General features: G+C 40.9%; 1 protein-coding gene across 7 annotated transcripts in view; it reads right to left on the bottom strand.

The window, feature by feature from the left end:
- The window catches only part of LOC109277156 (ABC-type organic anion transporter ABCA8-like), an 82,461-nt gene that overhangs the window by 8,124 nt on the left and 46,392 nt on the right, over positions 1 to 27,945 (bottom strand). For 5 of the 7 annotated variants that reach the window (XR_008418899.1, XM_053893353.1, XM_053893357.1 and 2 more), the window contains 14 exons: positions 26,044 to 26,163; positions 22,335 to 22,533; positions 21,456 to 21,622; positions 17,652 to 17,785; positions 16,729 to 16,866; positions 13,913 to 14,020; positions 9,479 to 9,652; positions 9,174 to 9,287; positions 6,568 to 6,690; positions 5,676 to 5,741; positions 5,134 to 5,225; positions 3,364 to 3,484; positions 2,602 to 2,719; positions 1,829 to 1,920 (listed from right to left, as the gene is read on the bottom strand). Coding sequence is in view for 6 of the 7 variants with exons in the window: in XM_053893353.1 (XP_053749328.1) it covers positions 1,829 to 1,920; positions 2,602 to 2,719; positions 3,364 to 3,484; positions 5,134 to 5,225; positions 5,676 to 5,741; positions 6,568 to 6,690; positions 9,174 to 9,287; positions 9,479 to 9,652; positions 13,913 to 14,020; positions 16,729 to 16,866; positions 17,652 to 17,785; positions 21,456 to 21,622; positions 22,335 to 22,533; positions 26,044 to 26,163 (1,766 nt within the window). In the remaining variant the exon portion in view is untranslated. The remainder of the gene's footprint in view (positions 1 to 1,828; positions 1,921 to 2,601; positions 2,720 to 3,363; positions 3,485 to 5,133; positions 5,226 to 5,675; positions 5,742 to 6,567; positions 6,691 to 9,173; positions 9,288 to 9,478; positions 9,653 to 13,912; positions 14,021 to 16,728; positions 16,867 to 17,651; positions 17,786 to 21,455; positions 21,623 to 22,334; positions 22,534 to 26,043; positions 26,164 to 27,945) is intronic. The other 2 variants (XM_053893354.1, XM_053893356.1) reach the window with 2 other exon arrangements.

The following is a 27,945-nucleotide window of genomic DNA, read 5'->3' as shown; positions in this document are numbered from 1 at the left end:
AGGCGCCCCTATCCTTTTTAAGTAATCTCTACACCCAACGTGGGGCTCGAACTCACAACCTGAGATCAGGAGTTGCACGCTCTACCGACTGAGCCAGCCAGGTGTCCCAGAACGTACCTACCTTTGAAAATATTTCATCGCCATGTATCTATGAACAGTTACTTCCTCCTTTTGTACTCATGTGTGATGAGAAATAAAATAATGATTTAGGGTCCAGGTGGTGACTGAATTGAAGCGTGGTCTCAACTGAAGGAGTCCAGTTAGAGTTGACCAAGCCACCAACCTCCCTGAGTGGCCCCCTTCACAGACACCTGCTCTCAGCTCGGCTTCGGAGGGATTGTGGATATGTTTTCTCTTCCGTCTTTAGTGGGTTGTCAATCACTTTACAGGAGGTCTTTTCCCTCCAGGCTGACCACCAACCCCTTTCCCACGGTGCAATCCCCTAGACCTCTGCGTTATATTCTGTTCTCCACAACCCTGGACATACTTTCCAAAGGAGCGAGCTCTTAAAGTTTTCTTTTTTTCTGCCAAGGAGTTTGGGGGGAAATGTTTTCTCTATACGTCATGTTGTCTCTCTCTTTGATAAATCTGAGCCCCTTTGTTTTTTCAGACCACTTTATACGGTTCAATTGCATGTACGATTCAAGTTGACTTCATATCCCTCAACTTTGAGCCATTCCTTACAAATACTCCCAAGAAATAGTGGATCTGTGCAAAAATACACATTCCAGTGTCCAAGCATGTTGTGCAGGACAATGAATATAATTACTTAATAAAGGTGTTTTTTTTTCAACATTTTAATTCGAGGTTAAAGCATTATATGCAGGGAAAACAATTGTTCATTGAATGTGCAAATCCTGTATGTCTACTATATTTCAATTTAAAAAAGTCTAAAACAGGGGCACCTCGGGTGGCCCAGCCAGTTGGGCATCTGACTTGGGCTAAGGTCATGATCTCGCGGTTTGTGGGTTCAAGCCCCACATCGGGCTCACTGCTGTCAGCACAGAGTCCTCTTGGGATCCTCTGTCCCCCTCTCTCTGCCCCTCCCCTGCTCGTGCTCTCTCAAAAATAAATAAAACATGAAAAATAAATACATAAAAATTTTAAAACTCTAAAACAAAAGAGTAATGCGTTACACTGCACTCGCTGTTAGTAAATGGAAGCAAATAGTTTGTCAAGAAAAACAAAGTGCAAATGCGTGTGTTTTATGATATTGTAAATAAGACTTGTACGGATTCTGATATTGATTTCTGATCGGATACTGAACATTCCCTCTAAATGTCTCTGAAGGCATAAGTAATTGCTCCCTGGCAGCGATTAATTTTTCTGTGTATGAACACGTTAATTTGTGAATGTATTATTCTGCTAGTTTACTTCAATCATCTAATGATTAAATGATATTTGCTGTTTACAAAGTTTTAACATCTTATAAATTAAAAAAAATTAATGTTTATTTATTTTTGGGAGAGAGAGACAGAAGGCAAGCAGGGGGAGGGCAGATAGAGAGGGAGACACAGAATCTACAGCAGGCTCTAGGCTCTGAGCTGTCAGCACGGAGCGTGATGCGGGGCTCGAACTCACGAGATTGTGACCCGAGCCGAAGTTGGATACTTAATCGAGCCACCCACGTGCCCCAACATCTTATAAATTTATTAGCATAATTATATTGTAACATATTATAATTATATAAAACATAATACATTATAATTATATGTGGTATATAACCATATATTATAATTATATTAAAATATGATACATTAAAATATATCATAATTATAACTATAATATGTATTAAAATTAATGTAAATTATTAGCCTAATTCACTTACCTGTCCAGCAGTTGGTTTTGTGTCTCCAGTTATCACCTTAATGGATGTACTTTTACCAGCTCCATTGTGTCCTAATAATCCTAAAACCTCACCTGAAAAAAAATGGTTACACTTAATATTGACTTTCTCTCTCAAAATAAACAAATAAACAAAAAAATTAAAAAAAAATGTAACAGAGTCTGAAGTCTTGCTATGTGACAAGTATCGTGCTATGTGCTTTATACACAGTATCTCATGTACTTGTCAACCCTGAGAAGTTACCATAATCCCTTCTTACGTATCTGGGGCCGGCTCTCAGAGATTAGGTTAGCTGCCCACGGTCACACCGATAGGAAGGGGTAAAGCCACTCTTGGAAACCAGTGTATCATACTCTTGTCTCCTGCGACCCTAAGCACTCCATGACAATGACACAAAATGAGGTCATCTGACAGCTGCTGGTCAAATCTTCTGACTGGATGGGTACAACCCCAGTTAGTTCTCTTGTGAAGAAGAACACTAGGAAATCAATCATGTTCGTTACATAGAAATGTCACAGCTCCAGTGGTTCATTTTAATAGACTGCTCATGGTTTCCATGTAGATGTGACTGTGCCCCATCCGTGGGGTGAGTTAATTAATTTCACTTAGAAATGGAACAGGTCAAAGGAGCTGTCACAGTCACCTGCTGATGAGTCTGTGTGTGAAACCAAGAGATGATGCATCAGATTCTCATCAGGAACCATAAAGCTAATGAGGGCCCCAAGCCAACAGGGGATGAGCCACTGGGGGCAAACCTTTTCTAACACAGAAAGAGACATTTCTCGTGGCGATTTTCTTCTTCCTCTTGGAAAAGCAGTGCTTCCTCTTCTCTGCATACTCCTTGCGTAGACAGCTGGCAATAATGACCGGTCTCTGTAAATAACAAATAAATCACATCAGACCTTAATTCTCTCCGTTAACTTTGAAGAAACTCTGTCTTCCCACTGGGTTGGTGTCTTCCCACTGGGTTGGTTGGCACAAGCCACGCATCACAGAAGACCTTCTCCTAGGTGACATGTTTACTGGCCATTCTCCAATCCTAGTCTTTATTTTCAGTCACGTTAACCCCTGACAAAGGCAGTTACTCAGCAGCACGTTATTTTGTGCAGAACAGGAGCAAAGAAACTTGGAGAAGTACTGTGTTGTCCTTAAGCATCCAAAACAACAAGCTGTGGACCAGACTTTGCCTTGAAGTCCGCACCGTGCACTTTCTCCAAGAAGCAATGTCACCCTATCGCTTTATTCCGGTTCTCAAGTTCACTAGGTCTTTCTTGGCTTTTGCAATTTTCATTGTTCTCTACTGGTTCTTTAAACCGTGAATGACAAACTGAGGTGACATGACTCTTAATCTGCTTCTTTAGATGTAATCACATGACCACTTCCTAAACTGGAGTTGTGGTCTTTGCCTGTATGTATTAGAGAAACTCAAAATTCTGTGAGCATTAGACTCGTAGCCTGACCACTTTGACCGACAAATGTTTGTGGTTTCGATGGAATCATTACCACGTATGTTTTACCTCATCAAAGTTCATGGAATTCAAGGCATCTGCTGTTCTCACTCTTTCCATTTGGACATCTTCATCCTCCCCTTCTGGATCTTCTGGATTTTGATACACGTTGTTGCTTCTTGGAGAAATTCTAGAGTAGAAAGCCACCCATTAATCACTGATTGGCAGCTTCATTCTTGTATTCGGAATACTGCATTCTTTAAACCTGATGCTTTGAGTAGTAGGCTGGGTACTTAATAAATTGTCACACTCTCCTTTTAGTACCATGACTCCTCCGCCCTTCCTCACCTTATTCCTGTCCGTGGTACTGCTATATTTAGTGACCATTGCTTCTCACGTATCTTTTGCTCTACTTACCTATGGGACGTTATTTTTTCATCATCGCTGGGCAACTTAGTATCTATTGTCTAACATAGGACTTTAGTATCCTAGTTTAGTGATGCAATTTTTCTAGAAACCCTATCTTTACCACCACCTCCATGTTGGCATTATTGCATTTCCATGAGGAGAATGAGTTGACATATTTGGAGTCAGGATGGTCTCAGAAAATACAAGTTAGATGCTTGGTCTCCTACTGAGCCTGGCCATTTCTTGGGAATATGTGCCAGATTCACTTTCTCCTCTATTTTAAGTCTGGTCCTTCATAGCTAGCCAGCTAGCTAGCTAGTTATGTCATTTTAGTCTCTCTTACCTCTGCCCTAATCCCACATACCGATCTTAGATTTCTTTTTTTTTTTTAAGTATGTTTATTTATTATTTATTTTGAGAGAGAGCATGAGCGGGGGAGGGGCAGAGAGAGAGGGAGAGACAGAATCCCAAGCAGGCTCCATGTTATCTGTGCAGAGCCCGACTTGGGGCTCGAACTCATGAGCCATGAGATCGTGACCTGAGCCAAAGCAAAGTGGGATGCTTAACTGACAGGGCCACCCAGGCGCCTCGACCTTAGATTTCCTAAAGGTCATCTTTTACCTTGTGAGTCACCCACTCAACTGTCTGTCATAGTTAAAGATGAAATCAATGTGGCATGGAAGACAGGGAATAAGATGCTTATGGACGTGTCCTTGTATGCCACAAAAAGACAATCTCAGCTTCTAAGTCCCATTATGACCGGACCAGTCTGCGATCGACCAGCTGGGCTTCTCGGCACCACAGGAAAGGAGCATAATTATTGCGGTCTTTGGCTTATTCATCATTCTAGTCTTCCTCCCTAGACTGGTAGCATTCCTTCAACTACCAATCTATTTAAACTGATTGTTGTTTAAACTGAACCAGCCACCCGAGCCTGGGTGGCTCGGGTGGTTAAGCACCTGGCTTCTGATTTCAGTTCGGGTCATGATCTCGCTGGTTCATGAGTTTGAATCCTGCATCAAGCTCTGTGCTGACAGTGCAGATCCTACTCGGGGTTCTCTCTCCCTCTCACCCTCTGCCTCTCCCCTGCTCGTTGTCTCTGTCTCTCTGTCTCTCTCTCTCAAAATAAAGAAATAAACATTAAAAAGCAAACAAAAAACCCTGAACTAGCAGCAGATAACTTTTCCCACCCTCTCACTTCACATCATGTCAGACAGAGCCCTTAACAGTGAGTGTTTCAGATCTCTTTTCCTCCTCTACTTATAATCCTCTGATTTAGGTACTCCGATCTCTATATTTTGTCTTGGCATATAGCTGCGACCCCAGCCTGTTCCAGGACTTGGCAGTTCTTTGCTAAATCGTTACTTTATGCATGAAAAAAATTAACCACTGATAACTGAAATGAAAGAATCCAATTTGATTTCTCCCAACCTAAAGAAAGGATCTTTCCTCGTTGATGTCTTTCCGAACTTCCATTCCAGACACCGAAGAATAAAAAGGAAGATGATAAAATGAAGGAAAGGCTAGGAATAAAGAGAGAGATGCATGGTTAGAAGCACTCAAAGAGAAATGTTTCACATCAGAAATGAACTAGGAATGGTCGGACTTCTCCAAAGGTATGGTTGGAAAAACCATTTCAAATTTCCAATAATCTATCTGTCAAATCGTGCCACTATCAAGTTCGTTTTCAATCTTGCTTATGGAAACATTAGAAGCAAATACAATTAGGTAATACCATTACTTTAGGTCATTTCGTCTAAATACTGGTATAGTGTTTTCAAAATTTGGGAAGCATATTATCTAATCAGTGAATCTTTATAGAAAAATGTGTTCCATATTTTACTAATATTTTATCTCCATGGGCTACACATACCCATATATCTACCTTAATAAAAAGCTTCACCCTGTATACAGGAATTAAAATTGTTCGTATAGGAAAAGACAACAGTTTTGAAAGACAGGTGTGTTCTTACAATTAAGAATACCAGAAATGGCTCTGCCCTTGTTGGTTCTTGAGTCCAAAGAGAAGACTCGACTTGCTGCAAAAGGAAAAACAATGGTTACATAGGAAGGTTTTTGGTTTTGTGCATTTTTATCCATATAAACGTGAATTGGCCCACTGAACAGCCCTACTGGTATGTCCCCTGATTTCGCCATGAGTATTGGGTAGGTGTCCATTCCAAAATGTGTATCAAAGGGTTGTATTCCTTCCTCCCAAGGTCTAAGAGGCACTGTGTTTTTATTTGAAGCAATAGGATTTAGCAAGTACTCACCACCTGGTGAGAGGAACTTGGGCATGCGTTAGCCTCTCCAAGGAAGGAGAGAGAAACAGGGTTTATCCTTATCCCGCAGAGCTTCACACACCTTCCTGTGCCCGTTGATCCTTCATAAGCCCCTCCCCTCCTTTCCCCTCCCCTCCCTTCCCCTCCCCTCCCATTCTCTTCCCTTCCCTTTCCCCATCTTCATGCATGCACTGTATCTTTCTTCCTTTTGTAGAAGTCGATTAGCTAGAAGAAAAGGATTTTATTCCTATGGAGTGCCTCTCGAGAATCGCAAGATCCCAAAGATCGGGGGTATTTCATTTGCCTTCTTCTAAAGCTGAGCATGCCTACGAGTACATAAAGACTGCTCTGTTTCCCACCACCTGTTACCCCCCCTCCCCATGCACGGACCGGGGGCAGGTTTTCTAATGCAGTTCAGCTGGAGCACACGGGCCTATCTGGGAGGAATTCAGCTGGTATCCATGCGGTAGAAATATTTCAATGTCATGTATACTCAACATGATGTAGAACCCCAACCCCCAGCATAGCATTCACAATTGGCCAAGAGTTCTAGGACACTGGGGCAGATGGTGGCACTACTTACATAAAGAAACAAGAACATGCAGCCAATTAAGGTGGCTTGTGGTATTAAAAAGGTGATGTAATACAGCACACCATATCCAAAGTAATCCAATAGCATAAATAAAAACAAAGAGAAGGTGGAGATCTAAAGAAGATAACAGACATGCATATTAACACTTCGAATTTCAACATATATTCCAAACTGAGATGGCTCATCTTGAAGATAACCCTAATTTCAGCCCCAGCTTCAGAAACCCAACTGAAATCAGCATTATTGCTACTGACCTGTTCTCTTAGTGACTTAGCCAAATTCCTTTCACCTAGACTATCATGAGTGAGACACGACTGGGTAAATCTAACGTATGGAATATTTTCGTTACGGAAAAGGAAGAAAGTTGGCCTTCTTTTCGGAGGTAAAACGGGTAGAAAAGCAATGATCATGGGGAACACAAACTGATATCTAGTAGGAATGACATAACAACAACAGAGAGAGAGAGAGAGACTTCTGTTAGTTATACTGATGGAGAGACAGAGGCACAGAAAAACCCAGAGTGGCTTCAGGAGAATTCAATAGAATTCAGGGATAAGAGATGGTGAGAGGTCCGACAGACACATTCAGACTTTTTCTTCTAAAACACTGCAATGATAAAAGTTCCCTGAAAGTTTTTGTACTTCCGGCTTCTTTGTGTTACAAGCTACCATTTTTTTTTTTTTTTTTTAAATTTTTTTTTTCAACATTTTTTATTTATTTTTGGGACAGAGAGAGACAGAGCATGAACGGGGGAGGGGCAGAGAGAGAGGGAGACACAGAATCGGAAACAGGCTCCAGGCTCCGAGCCATCAGCCCAGAGCCTGACGCGGGGCTCGAACTCACGGACCGCGAGATCGTGACCTGGCTGAAGTCGGACGCTTAACCGACTGCGCCACCCAGGCGCCCCACAAGCTACCATTTTTATGGCACTGGGCATGTTCCTCCTAAAAGTATATTTCGGATCACATTTCATGTCTATACTAGAAGCTTCCATAGCTTCCCACAGCCTGTAGACTCAATTCTGGAGCACATCACCAAAGGCCAGCATGGTTCCAACCAATATTTTTACCATAACTAAGGCCACGCCCATGCTGCACGGTGTTTTCTTCCCTTCCCTAAGCCAGATTATTATCAGTTCCTAGGATAAGCCTGGACTTTCTCCCCTCTGGGTTTCTCTTTCTTCACTGCATCATTCTTCTTCAGCTAGTAAAATCTTATTCTCCAGGTTTCAATTCCTAAAGGAAATTTCTGCTCTCATTTTCATGAGTTCATCTTTCCCTTCTCTGGTTTTCACAGAGGCAATCTTTTAAAAAGAGATCATCTTTAGTATAGTAAAAGAAGTCTGAGCTGCTATTTGTCATTTGATTGTAGCTAATGCCAAGGATTTTAGTGCTCATTTAACAGACCTATGCCCATCATGAAATAGACAAAATATGAATTCCTTTAAAGTACCTTGGAATTTTGTCAAAAGTGGTTATTACGAAAACCCTAAAAAAAGGCAATAAATAAAAATTTGTAAATTAAAAAAAAAAAAAAGAGATCATCTTTTCCTTGTCACTTTGTTCTCGTAAGTGGCTGTTTACTTCTCTTTTACCCTCTGAGTGCCCTTTCAGGGTTGAAACTATTTTTTATTTATTATCAGTCTTACTTTTTGACATATTGTTGGAAGGCAACTAATACACATTTTTTTAAAGCCGATTTATTTATTTTGAGATAGAGAGAGTGAGCAGGGGAGGGGCAGAGAGAGAAAGAGAGACAGAGAATCCTAAGCAGGCTCTGCACTCTTAGTGCAGAGCCTGGCATTGGGCTCAAATTCATGAACTGTGAGATCATGACCTGAGTCGAAATCGGGAACAGGACGCTTAACTGACTGAGCTACCCAGGTGTCCTGAAGCCAACTAGTATTTGTTGAATTAATAATTTACTTTTTGGCAGCCAGAATGACAGGAAATTAGAATAGGTAATAGGAGATAACATGTACTTTTCCTTCCTAATTTCGATAAAATAAATGTTGCTTTTGTGGAATTAACTCTAGTAGAATTTGGAGAAGTAGTTTCTAATTTTAACCAGGCTAGCAACAACATTCGTAATCTCGTGGAGGTCTGTGGGCTTCTTTGTTTTTCAGTAAAGAAGATACAAATGGTTTCCTGGCTTCCTTCTAGCAAATACTTTATGGTTCTAGAAACAATTTGGCTACTTTTAAAAGAGAGGAGGGTAGGGGTGCCTGCGGGTAGGGGTGCCGGCGGTGGCTCAGTTGGTTAAGCGTCTTGACTTCAGCTCAGGTCACGATCTCACGGTTTGTGAGTTCGAGCCCTGTGTTGGGCTCTGTGCTGATGGCGTGGAGCCTGGAGCCTGCTTTGGATTCTGCGTCTCCCTCTCTCTCTGCCGCCCTCCCCCTGCTCTCTCTCAAAAATAAATAAACATTAAAAAGAGAGAGAGAGACAAGGCTAGAAATTAGGAAGAGAAAAACATGCAGAGTTTGAAAAGGATCATGCATAAAGAAAACAAAATATTTTAGATTATGATATTAATTTATCATTCTACTGAGGGCAAACTTTAAGTACTGGCTCAGAATTGTACACAAAAAATATACTTACCATAAAGAAGGAAAAAGACCAAATGCCACTATTTTTCCTCCCCTTGCGAAAAATGAACGAAATCACGTATGTCAAGAAGATAAGTGAGAAGGCATAGCCAATAGAACAGGGGATCTGAAATCAACAGGAACGTGACGTTCAGTCAAAGGCAAATGCAATCCGAGAAACACATCAGGAGCCAAAAGAGTGTTGTAGCACAGAGTTTTACAGCGATTTAATTTATGACAATACAAATATCATTTGCATCTTCAATTTTTTTCATGAAATCATTCAACGGTATTTGTTCTATGAATATCATCACTTACTTGTATAGTCTGATTTATAGTTACAAACGCAGACTCTTGGAAGTTTAAGCCGTAGTCTAATAAATACATAAGCAGTAAGATCAGGGAGTACATTGGGACATCCACCAGCGCCTGCCCAAACCAGTAAGCAGAAGGGAAGAGGCCTGAAATCCGGAGCTGGGACTGAGCTTTGTTCTGATTACAAAACAGCAAAGACACAAAGCGCTAGTTCAGTTGGAGCTTCCAGAAAACGTGGATTATGTAAGAAAACATTTGATCAGCATTTTCCTTTGTAATAATTCTGCATCATGGCCAGAAGCATTATGGGGACCAAGGGATACGGATAGTTCCAAACACAGATGGTCAGTTTGTTGCTTTCATGAACAATATTGATGTTCGTCATGCACCCAGTGGAAATACGTGTAAGAAGGTCTCAGTGTAATTAAGGTATTAACACTGCAGTAAACAAAACAGTGATTAATAATCTACGGGAACAGGGTGGTTTATTTAAGCAGCTAGCCTTCCATCAGGGTGATTCTGCTTTGACTCACTGTGAAGTCTTGTGCTGTCTCTCTCTACACATGTCTATATACATATCAAGGTTATACATAAAATATTATGTTTTAGTTACTATTATACATAAATACATAACACGATATGTACCTTATATACATATGAAATGGCTTTATTCCTTTCATTCTAACTAAAGGATACATTAGGGTAGTTTTGGCATAGCACACATGCAAATATTTATTACCCATCCAAATATTTATGCCCACGTACATGAATATTATTACATTCGTAAATACTACGTGTCTTGCATTCCTGCCCGTCTCTGAATAAGCACACTAAATTACATATTTTAAAACTACTTATCAAGTGATGAGGGGTTGGGCCCCAATGAAGCAATCGCAATAAACGGTTAAGCAATTTTGAATATGTTTCTTTTCTTTCAAAAATAGTTCATTTGCTGATGGTCTCCGGTTGGCTAAAATAGGCCCCTGTCAGAGATGGAATTTGACCTAAGGATGCGTGTCAAAATCTCTGAGCACCGGCCCAGTCAGTTGGCACGACTGAAAAGGATTTGGCGATGGACGGATCTGTGGTGAAGCCCGGAGAGGGGTGAATGGTGGTTTTAGGTTACTGACCGAGTGAGTGCCCAGCACTGCCAGCTCTGGAGGGCAGGAAATGCGGAAAGGGGGTACGCGTTCAACAATATCATAAATTCAGCTTTGGAGATATGGTTAAGTTGGGAGAGTCTGTGATTCTCCCAGTGGCAACCCCGGAGAAGGGAGTTTGGATCCGCACTGGAGGTAACGTGAGAAATTAGAGATCTTGGGGCGCCTGGGTGACTCTGTCAGTTAAGCGTCTGACTCTTGATTTCGGCTCCGGTCATGATCCTACGGCGGTGGGACTGGCCCTGCACTGGGCTCTGTGCTGATGGCACTGGGCCTGCTTGGGATTCTCTCTCTTCTCTCTGTCCCCTTCCCCCACCCCCGCACAGGCACACTCTTTCTCTCTCTCTCTCAAACTAAAAAAAAAAAAAAAAAAAAGAAGAAGAAGAAAGAAATTAGAGATCAAGTCTGTTGAGTGATGGGTAGGTAAAAGGGGTTTGAAGCCATAAGGTTAGATGAGTTTGCCTAGGACAGAATGACATCAAGAATGATGAGAGAGCCTAGGACTGAGATGTAAGGAGTTCAGAATTTAGAGACAATGGAGAAGAATGAGGAGTTCCAAAGGAGACAGACAGTGGCCAAAGGGTTGGGAGGAACATGGTGGGATTGAGGCGTTTCACAGACCAGAGAAAGAAAATGTCCGCATTTCCTACGGGAGGCATTTTTTTTTAAAGTTTATTTATTTATTTTGAGAGGGAGAGAGAGAGAGAGAGAGAATGAGTCCCAAGCAGGCTCTGTTCAGGGCACAGCCCGATGTGGGGCTCCATCCCACGAAACGGGAGATCAGGACCTGAGCCGACACCAAGAGTCTGAGGCTTAACTGACTGAGCCACCCAGGTGCCCCTGGGAGTCATTTTAAGTTAGGACAGTGTTAACTACGAGATGCCTGACAGTTACCTCAGGCCAGCAAATGGTGTTTCCCAAGATTCCCCGGAGGTTCTACACTAGGAAGAGAACAGAACAGCCAGCGCTCCCTTCCCTTGGACAACAGAATCACTTTGGAGAGGAACAGATAAAGATCCTTATGCAGGGTCACTCTGTGCAGTCAAGTTACAAAAATGGAGCCATTAAAAGGCATTCTATTGAGATTTGCAAGTAAAGCTAATGCGAGTTGGCCTGGGTTGACGAGTCATATGAATCCATCACCCTATGACTGCCACTCAAAATCTGTCTCTACTCCAGAACTACTGAATCAGTCTTCATCTTAAAAGATGCTCCAAATATCTGTCGGTACATCAAAAATGCATGGCAAGCAACGAAAGAGTGTCTGTGAATGAAAATGTATAGTCAGTTACACATTAAATATTTTTTTGTTCTCACGTTTTCAACATACCATGTTCCTTTATTTCAATTCTCTCTTTTTTGAAATGTGATTTTGAAACCATAAAAAATGTCCCTATGAAGTATTCAGTTGCGTGGGGTTTGACACATGTATGGATTCCTGTATCACAATCATAATCAGAGTATAGAGCATTTACATTACCCCGCCCCCCAATTTCCCATGCTCCTTTGCAGTTAATAGCCTTTATCAGGGGTTACAAGAAACCACAGGTCTCCTTTCTGTCACTGCGAATTTATTTTACCTTTCTGAGAATTTCATATAAATGAAATCATTCAGTATTTACTCTTTCCTGTCTTCATTGCCTCAGTGTAATGGTTATGACCCGTATCCATGCTGATGCATTTATCAGTTGTTCCTTCTTTTGTACTGCTCAGTAACATCCCCTGGTCTGGCCACCCAAGGATTTCTATCAATTCACAGCTTGATGGAAATCTGGGCTGTTTCAGAGAGTCGGCTATCATGAATAAAGCTGCCAAGAACATGAACGTACCAGTCTGTATATGGAAAGAGATTTTCTTTTCTCCCAGGTAAATACTTAGGAGAGACATTCCGGGCCACACCATAAGTGTATTTTTCACTTTGTAAGACAGCGCCGAATGGCTTAGCAAAGTGACTGTGCATTTTATGTTCCTGCCGATGACGCATTACAGTTCCAGTTTCTCCATATCCTCCCAAACGTGGTATTTTCAGTCATGTTCATTTACTCATTTTCGTTCGTGTGTAGAGCTATCTCATGGGGGCTCTTTTCCTGATTACCCATGATATTAGCCATCTTTTCATGGGAGCATTTTCCTTCCACATATCTTCAGTGAAGCATTTGTTCAAATATTTTGCCCATCTTTAAAATTTAGGCTATCTTTTACTACTGAGCTGTAAGAGTTCTTTATCTTCTTAGTACAAAAAAATTTTTTTTTTTAATATGGAATGCTTCACAAATTTTTGTCTTTTCCTTGTGCAGGGACCATGCAACCCTCCAATTCTCGTTTATGTGCGATAACAAATGTTTTGTTAGATGTACGAGTGTTGTGGATATTTTTTCTTCCCAGCCCGAAGCTTTTTATTTTCTTATTGGTGCCTTACAAAGAGCAAAAGGTTTTAACTTTGACGAATTTCAAGTTCTCATTTTCCTTTATGGTATATATGCTCATTCTGCCCCATCTAAGCAAGAAATAATTGCTTACCACAAAACCGACGATTCATTTCAAATAAAATTTGTGTATGGTGGGGGGTGAGTGTTGAGAACACTATTTTTTTTCCTCATACCAATGTCAAGTCGTTCCGGTACAATTTGCTGAATTCTCTGGCAGATTTTACTGAAAATCAACTGATAATCTCTGAAATGTCTATTTTGTTTCCTACGCCTATATGACGATCCTAAATAAATACAACACATTCTCCACTCCTATAACTTTGTAGTAAGCCTTGAGGGCAGAAACATAACCCTTCCAACTTTGTCTTTTCTTTTTCAAATTTATTTGGTCTATTCTAGGTGCTGCACATCCATGCAACTTTTAGAATCTTCTCTATCTGTAACCTCTTTATTTATCTCTGTATTTATAAAGACATCAAACAAAATTTTTATATCTTAGGATTTATTGCTGAATTGGCTGCTCTATGAAGCATGTATAAATGGACGGGAGGGTGGTACCTGGGTAGCTCAGTCGGTGAAACATCCGACTTCAGCTCACGTCACGATCTCACGGTTCATGAGTTCAAGCCCTACGTCGGGCTCTCCGCTGTCAGCATGGAGCCCGTTTTGGATCCTCTGTCTCCCTCTCTCTCTGCCCCTCCCCTGTTCGTATGCTTTCTCTCTCAAAAATAAATAAGCATTTAAGAAATGTATAAATAGCCTTGTGAAAAGGCTTGTATAAAAGCCTTGTGGAAGGACTTTCACCTTCACCTTCTAGTTATACAAAGTAATGAAGTTTTCATTATTACCTTATAATCATCGAAGCTGCTCATTGCAATATAAGGAGTACAAGAGGATGCCAAAATCGCCCATAATATGGTATGTTCCCAAAATACAAACGAATTTCTCTGTGACTCCTGAAAATGCAAATATAACGAGCTGAGCAACAAATTCAAAATTTGCTTTCTGGAACACATTAAAAAAAATATTAAACTGATGACATATACTCCCTCCTTAGGTCCCCACTGAGGTTCCCAAACTCTTTCATTATCCATCCAATTATGAAGCATGACTCTTGGCTTTATACCCAATTACAGGCATAAGGAAAGTGACTCCAAGCATGAGGCTGAACTGATAAGTATTACACCGTTGGGAAACAAAAGAGGAGTAAGATTTTACATTTTCTTATTTTAGGATTCTAAAATGTATTCTGATGTGAAAACAGTAAATAATGACAAGTCACAGTTGGAACATCTCATTTTTCACGGGTATTTAATTATGTCAAATGCGACAGCCTGACTCAAAAATCCTCTCGGATGTTCTGTGGGCACAGTGATGGCAAGTGCCTTTCTAGGTACACCGTGAGACCAGAAAAATATTGGTTGAGGCTTCCAAAGTAGAGATAAAGCACAGTACTAGAAAGGGAAGTGGAATCTCCATGAAAAACCTTCGAAGTTGCTCACACACAATGTCGCTCCTGTTTGGAACAGTCTTTAGCGACAGAAGATGCACTGACTGCCCTGAAAACAGTTTCCACGTTACTTTCGCGATCCACAAAGGTGTTTAGTTACACACATTGCTGAGAAAAGTCATAACCAGGGGTGTCTGGGTGGCTCAGTTGGTTGGGCGGCCAACTTCGGCTCAGGTCATGATCTCATGGTCCACGAGTCTGTGAGCTCGAGCCCCGCATAGGGCTCTGTGCTGACAGCTTGGAGCCTGGAGCCTGCTTCGAGTTCTGTGTCTCCCTCTCTCTCTGCCCTTCCCATGCTCACGCTCTCTCTGTCTCTCTCTCTCAGAAATAAACGTTAAAAAAAATTTTTTTTTTAAAGTTATAACCAGAGTCTGGTCATCTTCAGCTTGGCCATCAGAGACAACCTTTCTCACGACAGAAAGGTGAGATTTAAGGTTATTGACAGAATCTTTTAAGAACACCTTGCATGCGGGGTGGGTTCAGTACTCAGTGGTAAATCCTTTGACTTGAGCAGGACAGAAGCAAGGTCTGAAACTCCCAAAAACTCTTACCTGAGCAACGAACAGGTAAATCCAAATAGAGTATAACCTGAGTTGCTGGAGATATTAAAGTTCGGATGCTGAGCACGTGAAACAAGGTCAAGTAAGGTAGTTAGTTGGTATCGAACTCATCATAGCTAAAACGGAATGTTTCTATTGATGGAAATTTGCTCAACTATGGTATCCTCCCTCAGAAACCAGAAAATGGATAGGAGGTTAATTAAATGAACCATAGCATAGTCTAAAATTAGTACTTGATGAATGACTAAAACTTTTTGCTTTAGGGATTAAGCTTCTTACACACCCTTACTGAAAGGAATTTTTATTTGCTGAACGCACCATGAGGTATGTCGTGAGAAGTCAACTCAAAATCCTACAGGAGTGTGTGAAAATGATGGACACAAGGTCCATTTATATACACATGGGTAAATGGTCTTTAGCCATATATATATTATTCTAAAACCCTAGATTTGAATGGAATATAGATAATTTTCTGACCTCTGACTTTCATTTATACATTTAACAAATAAGTTACTTGGTGCTTATCATGTCCTCAGCCTTATCTCAAGGTATAAAATATTCTGTAGGGTTAAAAATACACGGTCTCTGGGTTCAAAGAACTCTCTAAGTGGAAGCAATATATTTAGGAAATCATCAAAAAGGAACAATTACAAACTCTAATCTGTATTCTGGTTTCCAAACTTACAAGGCTGTGTACACAATCCAATCACATGGGCCTTTTTTTTAGAAATAGGGATTTTTTTTTTTTCCTTTTGCCCCAGGTATGAAAAAGCTGGCAGGCCCAAATAATGAATATTTATTACAAGGAACTGGAATAATTCTAGTGTAACCAGCCTGCAGTGTTGGTCTGAACTTTGTCCTAAATTTTTTTCTCTGTAGTGTTTCTAAAAGTAATCATAAGACTTCAGTTTCTTCCTTTCCCTTCCCTCCCCTCCCCTCCCCTTCCCTTCTCTTTCCTTTTCTTCTTTCTGTCTCTCTCCTTCCTTCCTACTTTTGTTATTTTTGTGTTAGTCTCAGTGCTTCCTGACTTCACTTTCATTACCTCACATTCCCTTTGAAAAAGAGTTCTGTTTTGCATTTAAAAAATTAAAGCTCTGGGCACCTGGGTGGCTCAGTCCCTTAAGCATCCGACGTCGGATCAGGTCATGATTTTGCAGTTCATGAGTTCAAGCCCCGTGTTGGGCTCTGAGCTGTCAGAGCCTGGGTCCTGTTTCAGATTCTGTGTCTCCCTCTCTCTCTGCACCTCCCCATGCTCATTCTCTGTCTCTGTCTGTCTCTCAAAAATAAATAAAACATTAAAAAAGTTAAAAAAAAAAAAAAGCTCCAGGGGCCCCTGGGTGGCTCAGTTGGTGCGACTCTTATCTTGGGGTTGCGAATTTGAGCCCCTGCTGGGTATAGAGATTACTGAAAACACTGAAGCTCTAAAAAGTGTACTGATTTCTTAAAACCAGAGAGCTAGCATGAACCAAGTCGTGACTTATTATGCAGCCATTTACTCAATAAGAACGAGATTGCAGCACTTAAAAGAGTGACCTGGGACATTCTTGGTGCAGGAGAGACCAGATTCCTGATGGAAGAGAGTCAGTATACTTACGCTTGAAAATGTACTTCTATCAGTTTGGATGTGTGCTGATGGCTTAACCATTCCAAGCAGTGCATTGCTAATAATATCCATGAGAACTGGGAAGCAATTTAGTCTTTTGGTATTGCATACTAATGAAAATCTGTAACACTAAAATATAAAAAGCAAAATTATAAATTCTCAAAGGTCTTTTTTTTTTTTTTTTTTTTTTTTTGCTAAAGAGGTCAAAATTCAATATCTAAAATGTAAAAAATCCTGTTTTTAAAATGGTGCCAAATAGGGGCGCCTGGGTGGCTCGGTCGGTGAAGCATCCGACTTCAGCTCAGGTCATGATCTTGCGGTTTGTGAGTTCGAGCCCCACGTCGGGCTCTGTGCTGACAGCTCAGAGCCTGGAGCCTGTTTCAGATTCTGTGTCTCCCTCTCTCTCTGCCCCTCCCTCACTTGTGCTCTATCTCTCTCTATCAAAAATAAATAAATGTAAAAAAAAATTTTTTTTTTAAATGGTGTCAAATAAAGCAAAACACAAACACTGTGTAAGTAAAACAGAGCAAGCATATAGACTGAATCTAATTTTCAGGACACCAGACATCTGGGTGAAGGCTAGCATCAAGTATTATTGTTTAAGAATAAAACAGAAGTTTCAGAAAATATGTATTCTAAAATCCTTGAGAGGAAATCTGAGTTCTTTGGACTTAAATATGCACTTGACAGGGGGTATTATATAGTGTTTATTTTGCTAATACACACAGCTTGTGTTGGTAGACAATGATTAAAATATGAATTATTCATCATGTTAATGACTACAATTCACTGAGTAATAAATGCAAGCATTCTTTGTTTTTCATTTCACATCCTGAAATGGAAAGCTGAGTACATCGATATCGTATTGGTTTTCCACATCTTGGGGAAAAATTATGAAACAGAGACCAACATACCTTTTCATTACCAGACACTATGATGGCTCCATTATAAGATGGGTCATCTACGGCATTTTTAGTTCCAAATGCATCCACTTCCAAAGCTATGTTTTGATGCTCCACAGAATGTATAAAGTCATCAATGCTTGCCCCTGCGTTGCAGTTAAATGTATTAGGTGTGTCATAAAACTAAGAAAATCAATGTCAAGTTGTACAATAAAATTTTAATTAATGTCATTATGTGATCCTTACTGCCATATGGACTGTCAGGATAGCTTTCCACGTAAGAACATACTTGTTACTGTGAATGAAAAATCTATTCACTTGTGATGGAGTTTAGTTCATAATATATTTATTCGCTTCTGATTACTGCTAACGTGAAAGGTGAAAGTCTTTTTTTGAGCACCATATGGCATTTGGAATGATGTTTTTATCTAGAATATTGCAATCAGTGGCCATAAACATTAAGGGTTTAATGACACGGGTAATCGCTACTAATCAACTACGGAAATCGTTAAATCTCACTTCACTACTGCTAGATTATTAATTGACTTTCAAAATGTGTCTCGATAACAGCTGTTTGAATGAGGGTAGGAGGAGCTTCATGGACCTTCTCCCAGAAAAGCAACCATAACTTGTAAAAATTACTAAAAATCCAACAAGTTAAAAATCTCTTGATTGTCTTAATGGCACACAGAAAGTGCAAAAAAAAAATTAAGAAAATCTAGTAAGTTTGGGTAAGAACACTAAAAAACTGGCATTTGAGCTAAAAATCCATACCGTTAGTCCCTATCCTCAATTAGCTTGATAGAAGCTTCACTCTGGATATAGCCAAGAACTCAAGAATCCTTCATCAAGCCACGTCTAGGCCTACAGTATCTTCTTGGGAAGAACTGGGATAAGGATGATTTGGCCTTATTTTTGGCCTCACGTGCCTATGATAGAGCTTTCATCTCATAAGTAGGGAGTGGATGGACCAGGACTCCAGTCCTCTCACTACCTGGGGGGATGGAGTTTATGCAACATGGGACTGAAAGGAATAAGAAAGGTTGGTGGCCACTCAGTCCCCTGAAGAGAACTGAATAGCCATTGAAGTTGTGTCCCTTCCTCACACCATACACAAAAATTACTCAAACTGGATCACAGACCTACATGGAAGAACTAAGAGTTCTTACTCTACTAAGAGTAAAAACACCTTAGAAGAAAATATAGAAGTAAATCCTTGTGATCTTGGGTTACGTAAAGCTTACCTAGATATGAGACCAAAAGCACAAGCCAGGGAAAAAAATAAGTTGGACCTTGTAAGAATTAAAACATTATAGAGTGTCTGGGTGGCTCAGTTGGTTGAGCATCCAACTCTTGATTTCGGCTCAGGTCACGATCTCAATGGTTGGTGAGTTCAAGGCCCACAACGGGCTCTACGCTGACAGTGCAAAGTCTGCTTGGGATTCTCTCTCTCCCTCTCTCTGCCCCTCTGCCACTCACACTGCCTTTGTCTCAGAAAAAAAAAAAAAAGAACTTAAAAAAATTAAAACATTATGCTTCAAAGGACACTAATGAGAAAATGAAAAGGCAATCTACAGGACGAAGCAAAATTTTTGCAGAAAACTTGCAACTGACTCTTATTATTCATGGTACATATATTCTATAAAGTCACCACAAACACTGAATTAGTGAATTCTTTATTTTTTAAATTTTTTTAGTGTTTATTCATTTTTGAAAGACAGAGAGAGACAGAGCACAAGCAGAGGTGGGGCAGAGAGAAAGGGGGACACAGAATCTGAAGCAGGCTCCGGGCTCTGAGCTGTCAGCAACAGAGCCCGATGCGGGGCTCAAACTCATGAACCGCGAGATCATGACCTGAGCCGAAGTCGGACACTCAGACGACTGAGCCACCCAGGCGCCCCAAGTGAATTCTTAATTATGGCTTAGGTTCCTGTGAGCCTCTGGTTGCAACAATTTCTTTGACCAATCAAGAGATCGCCATATCTTATATATGTTTTGGTATATATGTTGTTGACTTGTAACAGCAATCTCAAAGCCAACGACACTAATGTATATCTGAACGAAGCTTATTTAACACACATATTTCCTCTGGAAGGTATCTCATGGCCTTCTTGACTCAGGGACACTAGAAAGCACTTGTGCGCTCTACTTGGGTGGAAAACGTAGCATTCAATAGACTACAGAAAGGATATTTAGTTACAGTATGAGAGCTGAACAAGGAAACAGAGTATCACCTCAGCTGGAAAGTGTGTATCAGGTGACTCAAACTGTCCACTGATCTGAGCATGTGTGTGAATGATTACAAAAGAACCATGAGTATTGGTTTTGGGGTCACAAATAAGTTTTACTGACTAGAGAAGTCTGCAAGTACATAACCTGTGAATGATGAGGATCTATTGCATGCGACATGGGACTTGTATCTAGAATATATAAAGAACACTTGGGATTCAATAAGAAGGACATATGATTCATTGTTTAAATAGGAAGAAAAAAGGCACTTCTGCAAAGACTGATATACAACTGGCCAGTAAGCACATGGGCAGATGCCTAAGGTCAGTAGCTATTAGCAAAATGCAAATCAAACTACAAGATACTACTTGATTCATATGAAGATGAGTATGACAAAAAAAAAAGTCAGGAAATAACAAGCTTGGGTGAAAATGTGTAGAAATTGGAACCCTCACAAATTGCTGGCATAAACGTAAATTGGGGCAGCCCGTTCAAAGAACTTTGGCCTTTCCTCAAAAGGTTAAATATAGTCACCATATGACCCAACAATTCCATTTCTGGGTTTTATACCCCAAAGAAGTGAAAAAAATATGTATGTTCATACAAAAACCTGTACATGGACATTTATAGCAGCATTACTCATAATAACCAATAATTTGGAGAAACTATCCATCATATAATGAAAAATAAAATGTAGCATATTCACACAATGGAATTCTTCCACAATTAAAAAAATACTGAAACATGCTACAACATAGACAAACCTGGAAAACATCACACTAAGTGAACGAAGTCGGTCATAAAAGATCATCTGTTGTGTAATTCTACTTATATTAAATGTCCAGGGTAACACAGATCTGTAGAAACAGAAATTTTGTGGTTTCTCAGAGCTGGGGAAGAGTAAATGGCAATGAGTACTCATGAGCATGGGATTTCTTTTTGAGATAAAAATATTCTTTAAAAAATTTTTTTAAAAAAAGTTTTGAGATAAAAAGATTCCAAAAAAAATGAGTTGTACTGAGAGTTACACAATTCTGTGAAATACACTGAAAACCACTGGACTGTATCCTTGGAATAAATGGAATAGCACATGAATTCTAGCTCCAGCTGTTACAAATGTGTCTTTTTTAATGTTTATTTCTTTATTCTGAGAGAGAAAGATAAAGGTTGAGCAGGGGAGGGGCAGAGAGAGAGAGAGAGAGAGAGAAACAGAGAATCCCAAGCAGGCTCCGCGCTGTCAGCACAGAACCCAACATGGGGCTTGAACTCATGAACTGTGAGATCATGACCTGAGCTGAAATCAAGAGTTGGATGCTTTACTGACTGAGCCATCCAGGCGCCCCACAAACGTGTTTTTTTTTTTGATACAAATGCTTTCATTTTGCCCACAGCCACCAGAAAGTTTATGTCTCCTTGGCAAGTCCTTTCCTAGTCCCCTTTACCTTCCTGGACTTGCATTCACCCTCCTCAACCCTCATAAACAGTTTTATACGGAGGAAGTCAAAAGTTTCTTTTTCTCTCTCACATGCTTTATGTTTCTCTTAACCGTGAATGCACTTGGGAATGGAGTATTCGCCACATTATTACCTGTTTTGTTGATGATCAGTAATCCCGTGAGAGGATCACGTGGCTGTTGTCCAGGAGCCAGGAAGTACAAACGAGGAGAGAGTTCCCAAGCGTAGCTCTGTTGATACACTTTCATGGTGATGATCTCTGTGAGAAGAGGGCAAACTCCAAATCCGAGAATCAAGAGCCTACCCAGAAGAAAAGTGCCAGTGTGAATGCACAGTCATTTCTTAACCTTTAAAGCTGCCTGAGCAGATTAGAACGTGATACCATCAAGAATTTATGGAAATTCAACACAGAGCTCTTGGACTCTTTTCTTGAGTATTTTGCCCTTTGCCTACCCCTAAAATTACATTTTTTTAATGTTTTTTTATTTATTTTTGAGACAGAGAGAGACAGAGCATGAATGGGGGAGGGGCAGAGAGAGAGGGAGACACAGAATCGGAAGCAGGCTCCAGGCTCTGAGCCATCAGGCCAGAGCCCGATGCGGGGCTCGAACTCACGGACCGCGAGGTCGTGACCCGAGCTGAAGTCGGCCGCTCAACCGACTGAGCCACCCAGGCGCCCCTAAAATTACATTTTTTAAAAGGTTTATTCATTTTTCAGAAATGGAGAGAGACAAAGCGTGAGTGGGGGAGGGGCAGAGCGAGAGGGAGACCCAGAATCCAAAGCAGGCTCCAGGCTCTGAGCTGTCAGCACAGAGCCTGAAGTGAGGCTCGAACCCACAAACCGTGAGATGGTGACCTGAGTCAAAGTCGGACCCTTAACTGACTGAGCCACCCAGGCGCCCCCCCCCCACCTTATTTTTATTTTTTGATGGTCTTCTCTCGTTTTTACATCTTAGATTTGTTTTCTTAATGTATCGATTGAAAAAACCCCCCGTGGCACTCTGACACTCACAGTGATAAAAGAGCTTTCCTTTCATGCTTTAATTTCAAGAAGCGAACCCTTGCGATCGCACAGATTTGCTGTCTCCAAAGAGCCATTCCGCCTATGGTCTGGCTTATCTCATTAAGCGAACTGAGAACTTGCTCTGTCTCAACAAGCCTCTCTGTGTCTCCAGCTCTTTCTGACGGGGCTTCTCCCCACGTGGCAATATCTGCAAAATACGAAAAAACGCAATTCATAAAACTGGGCTCCAGCTGGACGTTACGGAGCCTACAGCGTGTAGGAGCTTGTGTCGTCCACACTGCTAGAGTCTTCTGCGTAACTGTGGGCGTTGTGTGGTGCTATTGGCAGCCGCCATGAGCGAGACACATGAATGGAAGTTTGATGCCTTGAACAAAAGGAGTAGAAAGGAGATCTTCGATCATTTGGCTACAGACAACACGTTCGAGAGGTCGGGGCAAACACGCGAGATCGTAGCGTGCCTAGAGGTGTCACTTGCAAGGGAAAAATAACCTCAGGTGTTCGCCTAGAGAAACAACCTACGAATTGACATGCTACAAACGGGATCAACCGTTAACTGTTGGCACTGGTGGGATTTCAAATCTGTTCGCACCACTGGAGGCTGCACTCTTGTATATGCCCGACAGTCTTTGGAGACTCGGGATGCTGTCCATTGTATGGTGTTAAAACAAGCCTGATATCAAACCTCAGAAAGCACACACCCATAAATATTCAACCACAGACACAAAAACACACCATTCCAGTTACTATTGAAGAAGATGTAAAGATCTTATACAAGGTAGGGGTCAACAGTATATTAAAAGAATAATTCAGGGATCTCCTGCTTCCAAGAGACTGTCACCTCTCTTACCGAGAGAATATACCAGTTATTTTTAACCCATCAGATACGAGCATAAAGAAAGTAAAAAAAAAAAATTTTTTTTTTTTTTCCATAAAGGGAAGACTCATTCCGAGGGAGATGATACCCATGGCTCCTTTCATCCTAGAGGCATGGGAAAAGGAAAGAACCACTTTAGATATGAATAAGGAGAGGGCATTGAACAAACTCTTATGGTCACGTATGGGCTGGTAGGACAGACTAGAGTCACGTGGTACTCATGTCCCCAAATGAATTTACATCATTTACCAACCCTTTCCCAGGAGAACTTCACCAAATACATGGGAACAGCACACCAAAGGCTGGAGATGGGAAGGAAAAGCTGAGAAAGATCCACGCTAAAGTGCAGAGACTCTTTACTTGTGGAAGACATCGTCAAGGTACATGGGGCCTTCCTCTGTGAAGGAAATCCACCAGGGGCTGGCTACAGGACACATGAGCAGAAAGAAATATACTGAGGCAGAACGGATCTTGGCTGGGTACAATACACTGGCATGCACACATCTGGGTGTAGGGTGGAAAGGTGGAGCGATCTCCCAAGGCGTGGTAAGCCATGGTCAAGGATGGAGAGTCAGGTTGACTCCCCAGTAGCAGAAAAGCCGAAACCCCCCCAAAACAAGTAAACAAAAAGTGACAGCAAGCTGAAAATCAGGTAGATATCATTTCTTGTTGAGAAATTTTCATAACAGAGGGAGCTCTAGAATTTTGCCTGTGCTGGAATATGATCTATGTGTCAACAGCAATAACGTCTAGGAAATCCACAAATGTTCGTACATCGAATGACGCATTTATAAATCACCAAGTACAGGAAAACCTTGGATTGCAAGTAACTTGTTTAGTGAGACAAGCAAACGTTTCCAATAAATTTTAACTTGATACATGAGTGGTGCCTTGCAGTATGAATAGAATGTGGTGCCAAGCGTCACATGATCACAACTGAGCCAATGGTTCCTGAAATTCGCTTTGATAGATGAGTGCTTTGGATTACAAGTACGTTTCCGAAACAAATTATGCTCACAAAGCAAAGCTTTACTGTATTTCAATAATGTCTCATCAAATAGGGGATATAATTAGAGATGTAAAAATTATTTAAGATAACCAAATAGAGATTTGAGCTGAAAAGCGCATGAACCGATTTTAAAAGTTCACTGAAGGGGCGCCTGGGTGGCTCGGTCGGTTAAGCGTCCGACTTCGGCTCGGGTCATGATCTCACGGTCCGTGAGTTCAAGCCCCGCGTCAGGCTCTGTGCTGACAGCTCGGAGCCTGGAGCCTGTTTCGGATTCTGTGTCTCCCTCTCTCTCTGCCCCTCCCCTGTTCATGCTCTGTCTCTCTCTGTCTCAAAAATAAATAAACATTAAAAAAAAAAATTTTAAAAGTTCACTGAAGGGGCCCCTGGGTGGCTTGTCGGTTAAGCGTCCAACTTCAGCTCAGGTCATGATCTCACGGTCCGTGAGTTTGAGCCCCACGTCGGGCTCTGTGCTGACAGCTCAGAGCCTGGAGCTTGCTTCGGATTCTGTGTCTCCCTCTCTCTCTCTGACCCTTCCCCGTTCTCTCTCTGTCTCAAAAATAAACAAATATTAAAAAAAAAAAAAGTTCACTGAAAAAAATAAAAGCTCCACAGATTTCTTTCGGCGGAAGAAAGAAATCAGTGAACATGACTCAAAAGAAGTGAGATAATTTAGTTTAAAGAACAGAAAGAAAACATAATGAAAAAAAAAAGTCTCAGAGAGATGGGAGACACGATCAAGCATTCTAATATGCACGACCACATATACTGGGTTAATGGGAGTTCCAGACGCAGAGTTTAGAGAAAAAGGGTCAGAAATTATAGTTGAAAAAATAATGGCTAACAACTTCCCACATTTTATGAAAAACATTCACTACACATATAAGAAACTCACTAAACTCCCAGTGGGATAAATGTGAGATCGACACCTAAAGACATCACAGTCAAGGTGTCAAAGCCAAGGACAAAAAAAAAAAAAAAAAAAAAAAAGGATCTTGAAAGCAGCAGGGGGAAAAAACACGTTATCGCCCACAAGATATTCTCTGTAAAATCTAAAGCTGGCTTCTCATCAGAAACCAGGGAGGCCATATTCAGAATGCTTGAAGAGAGGGATTTCAACTAAATACATTTAAAATAAATTTAATAAATTTAAAATAAATAAAATAAACGTGCTGACAGCTCAGAGGCTGGAGCCTGCTTCGGATTCTGTGTCTCCCTCTCTCTGCTCCTCCCCTGCTGATGCTCTGTCTCTCTTTCACTCTCAAAAATAAATAAACATTGGGGCACCTGGGTGGCTTAGTCGGTTAAGCGTCCGACTTCGGCTCAGGGTATGATCTCGTGGTTTGTGAGTTCGAGCCCCGCATCAGGCTCTGTGCTGACAGCTCGGAGCCTGGAGCCTGTTTCGGATTCTGTGTCTCCCTCTCTCTCTGCCCTTCCCCCACTCACGCTCTATCTCTCTCTGTCTCTCAGAAATAAATAAATGTAAAAAAAAAAAAATTAAAAAAAACATTAAAAACAAAGTTTTAAAAAATAATAAATGTTTTGTCTGAAATTGCTCTTGGGAAATGGGATGAAGGCAGCAGTGAGCCTTGGATAGAAGAAAATGGGCCAGCTTTAATAATAAGGCAATATTGGCAGGAAAGGTATAATGTGACAGGAATGCAGTCTGGCTCCATGTATCCTTGTCTAGGAAAGGACCTGATCATCACAGAACCCCACATTTTGTAATCACATCTATGTAACAGTGTTTTACAGAAATATATACTGCACTAGGTGCTGTGAATACCTTGACATGATCAGTCACGCATTTTATTTACCTGATTCATCAACAGCTGATTTTCCTTCTAGTTTCAGGAACACTTCGTTCAAGGTTGTCATGGAAACACCGTAATTCTCGATTCCAAGGCCAGGACACCTATCCAGATCCTCGTAAAGCGCTAAAGAACACGTACAGTAGCAAATCCAAACTATGAAAATCACAAGTGAAGACAACTTTTCATGCGACAAAGCACAAAGGTATGAAATAAAACTATACATTTTAAAAGCTAACATTTCATAGTACGTACTTACTCTTCAAATACTGTATTTTAAAATTTATATTGTAACAGCTCATATATTAACCTCCTTTGATCAAATAATAATTTATAGTCATTTATATTTATGTTAAAATTTCATTTTAGGGGTGCCCGGGTTGGTCAGTTGAGCATCCGACTTTGGCTCAGGTCATGATCTTGTGGTTTTTGAGTTCGAGTCCCGGCGTCAGGGTCTGTGCTGAGAGCTCAGAGCCTGGATGGAGCCTGCTTCAGATCCTGTGTCTCCCTCTCTCTCTGCCCCTCTGCTGTTCATGCTCTGTCTCTCTTTCTCTCTCTCTCTCAAAACTAAATAAACATTAAAAAATTTAAAAAAAAATTTTTAAGTTTGTTTTTAACTTAATTATGGTAACTTTTAACATTTAATGAACAGGGGACCTTTGGGTTTTTTCAACTCTAATTAACTGAAGACTCTTTTCAGGGCCATTTGTGCTTTAGCCAACAAAACGGAGAGAACTAATTTTTTGAGGATTGGTACGATGGTACAGAACCTTCTTCAGTTCCAAAAAACTATATTAAAGGAAGGACACGAATAATAAATCTTTTATTTTTTTTAAATTTTTTCTATTTCTGCTTTTGACTGTGGAAGAAACAATTCACAAGATGTCATCAAGAACGCAGAATGGACTCAGGGCATCTTGTCGTAGTGGGAAACTGGAGGTTGGTACCTCCTCCCGTGATGCTCTGTCCCTGTACCCTTTAGTTCGTTGACCAAAGCCACTTTTGCATCGGCCACTGTTCTTAACATAATGAACACTGTCTCTGCCTGTCTGGATCTGAATAATAGCAGCTAATTAAATGAAGCCTGAATTGAAACCTAATTTTAAATCCTAGCAGGATTATAGAAGTCCTGAGCCTTCCACCTATAGTTTCTCCCTGGGCAAAAGGAGAAGTTAAAAGCTTTCTGTCTTGGGGCACCTGGGTGGCTGAGTCGGTTAAGCGGCCGACTTCGGCTCAGGTCACGATCTCACGGTCCGTGGGTTTGAGCCCCGTGTCGGGCTCTGTGCTGACAGCTCGGAGCCTGGAGCCTGTTTCGGATTCTGTGTCTCCCTCTCTCTGACCCTCCCCGGTTCATGCTCTGTCTCTCTCTGTCTCAAAAATAAATAAATGTTAAAAAAAATTAAAAAAAAAAAAAAAAGCTTTCTGTCTTGATCAGAGTCCTATGTATGGAAAGGCAGGAAAGAGGTGAGATTCAAACTGCTGATGAGTGGTTTGTGTCATTCTTCACTTTCCTAAAATTGGACAAACCTCCTCCAAATTGTAACGACTGTGAAAACACATTAATCAGGATTTGATTAACATCTCGCCCCATGGCTCTAAGGAACGCCTGTGCTGTCACCATAAAATGAATATGTGACTGACTTTGTGGGGTTAATCTATGTGTCTGTTAACCACACGTATGGCCCAGTTAATTTCTTCCACCATCCAGAGTGGCCCTCCTAGAGGGCCTCTCTACCAGGGAACAGGTTTTCTGAATGACATACATAATAAGTGCACTTTTTCTTTCTCTTTTAATTCAACTTGTTATGTTGAGCTCATTTTAGATTCCCAAGCAGTTGTAAAAAAAAAAATAATACAGAGAGATCTGTACCCTTCACTCCGTTTCCCCCGACGGTAATATCTTAAAAA

The sequence above is a fragment of the Panthera pardus genome, unplaced genomic scaffold (genome assembly GCF_024362965.1).
Source record: "Panthera pardus isolate Hobbes unplaced genomic scaffold, ASM2436296v1 HiC_scaffold_3, whole genome shotgun sequence".
Lineage (NCBI taxonomy): Eukaryota > Metazoa > Chordata > Mammalia > Carnivora > Felidae > Panthera > Panthera pardus.
The sequence above is the reverse complement of the archived record's forward strand: the minus strand, read 5'-3'. Positions and strand labels throughout refer to the sequence as shown.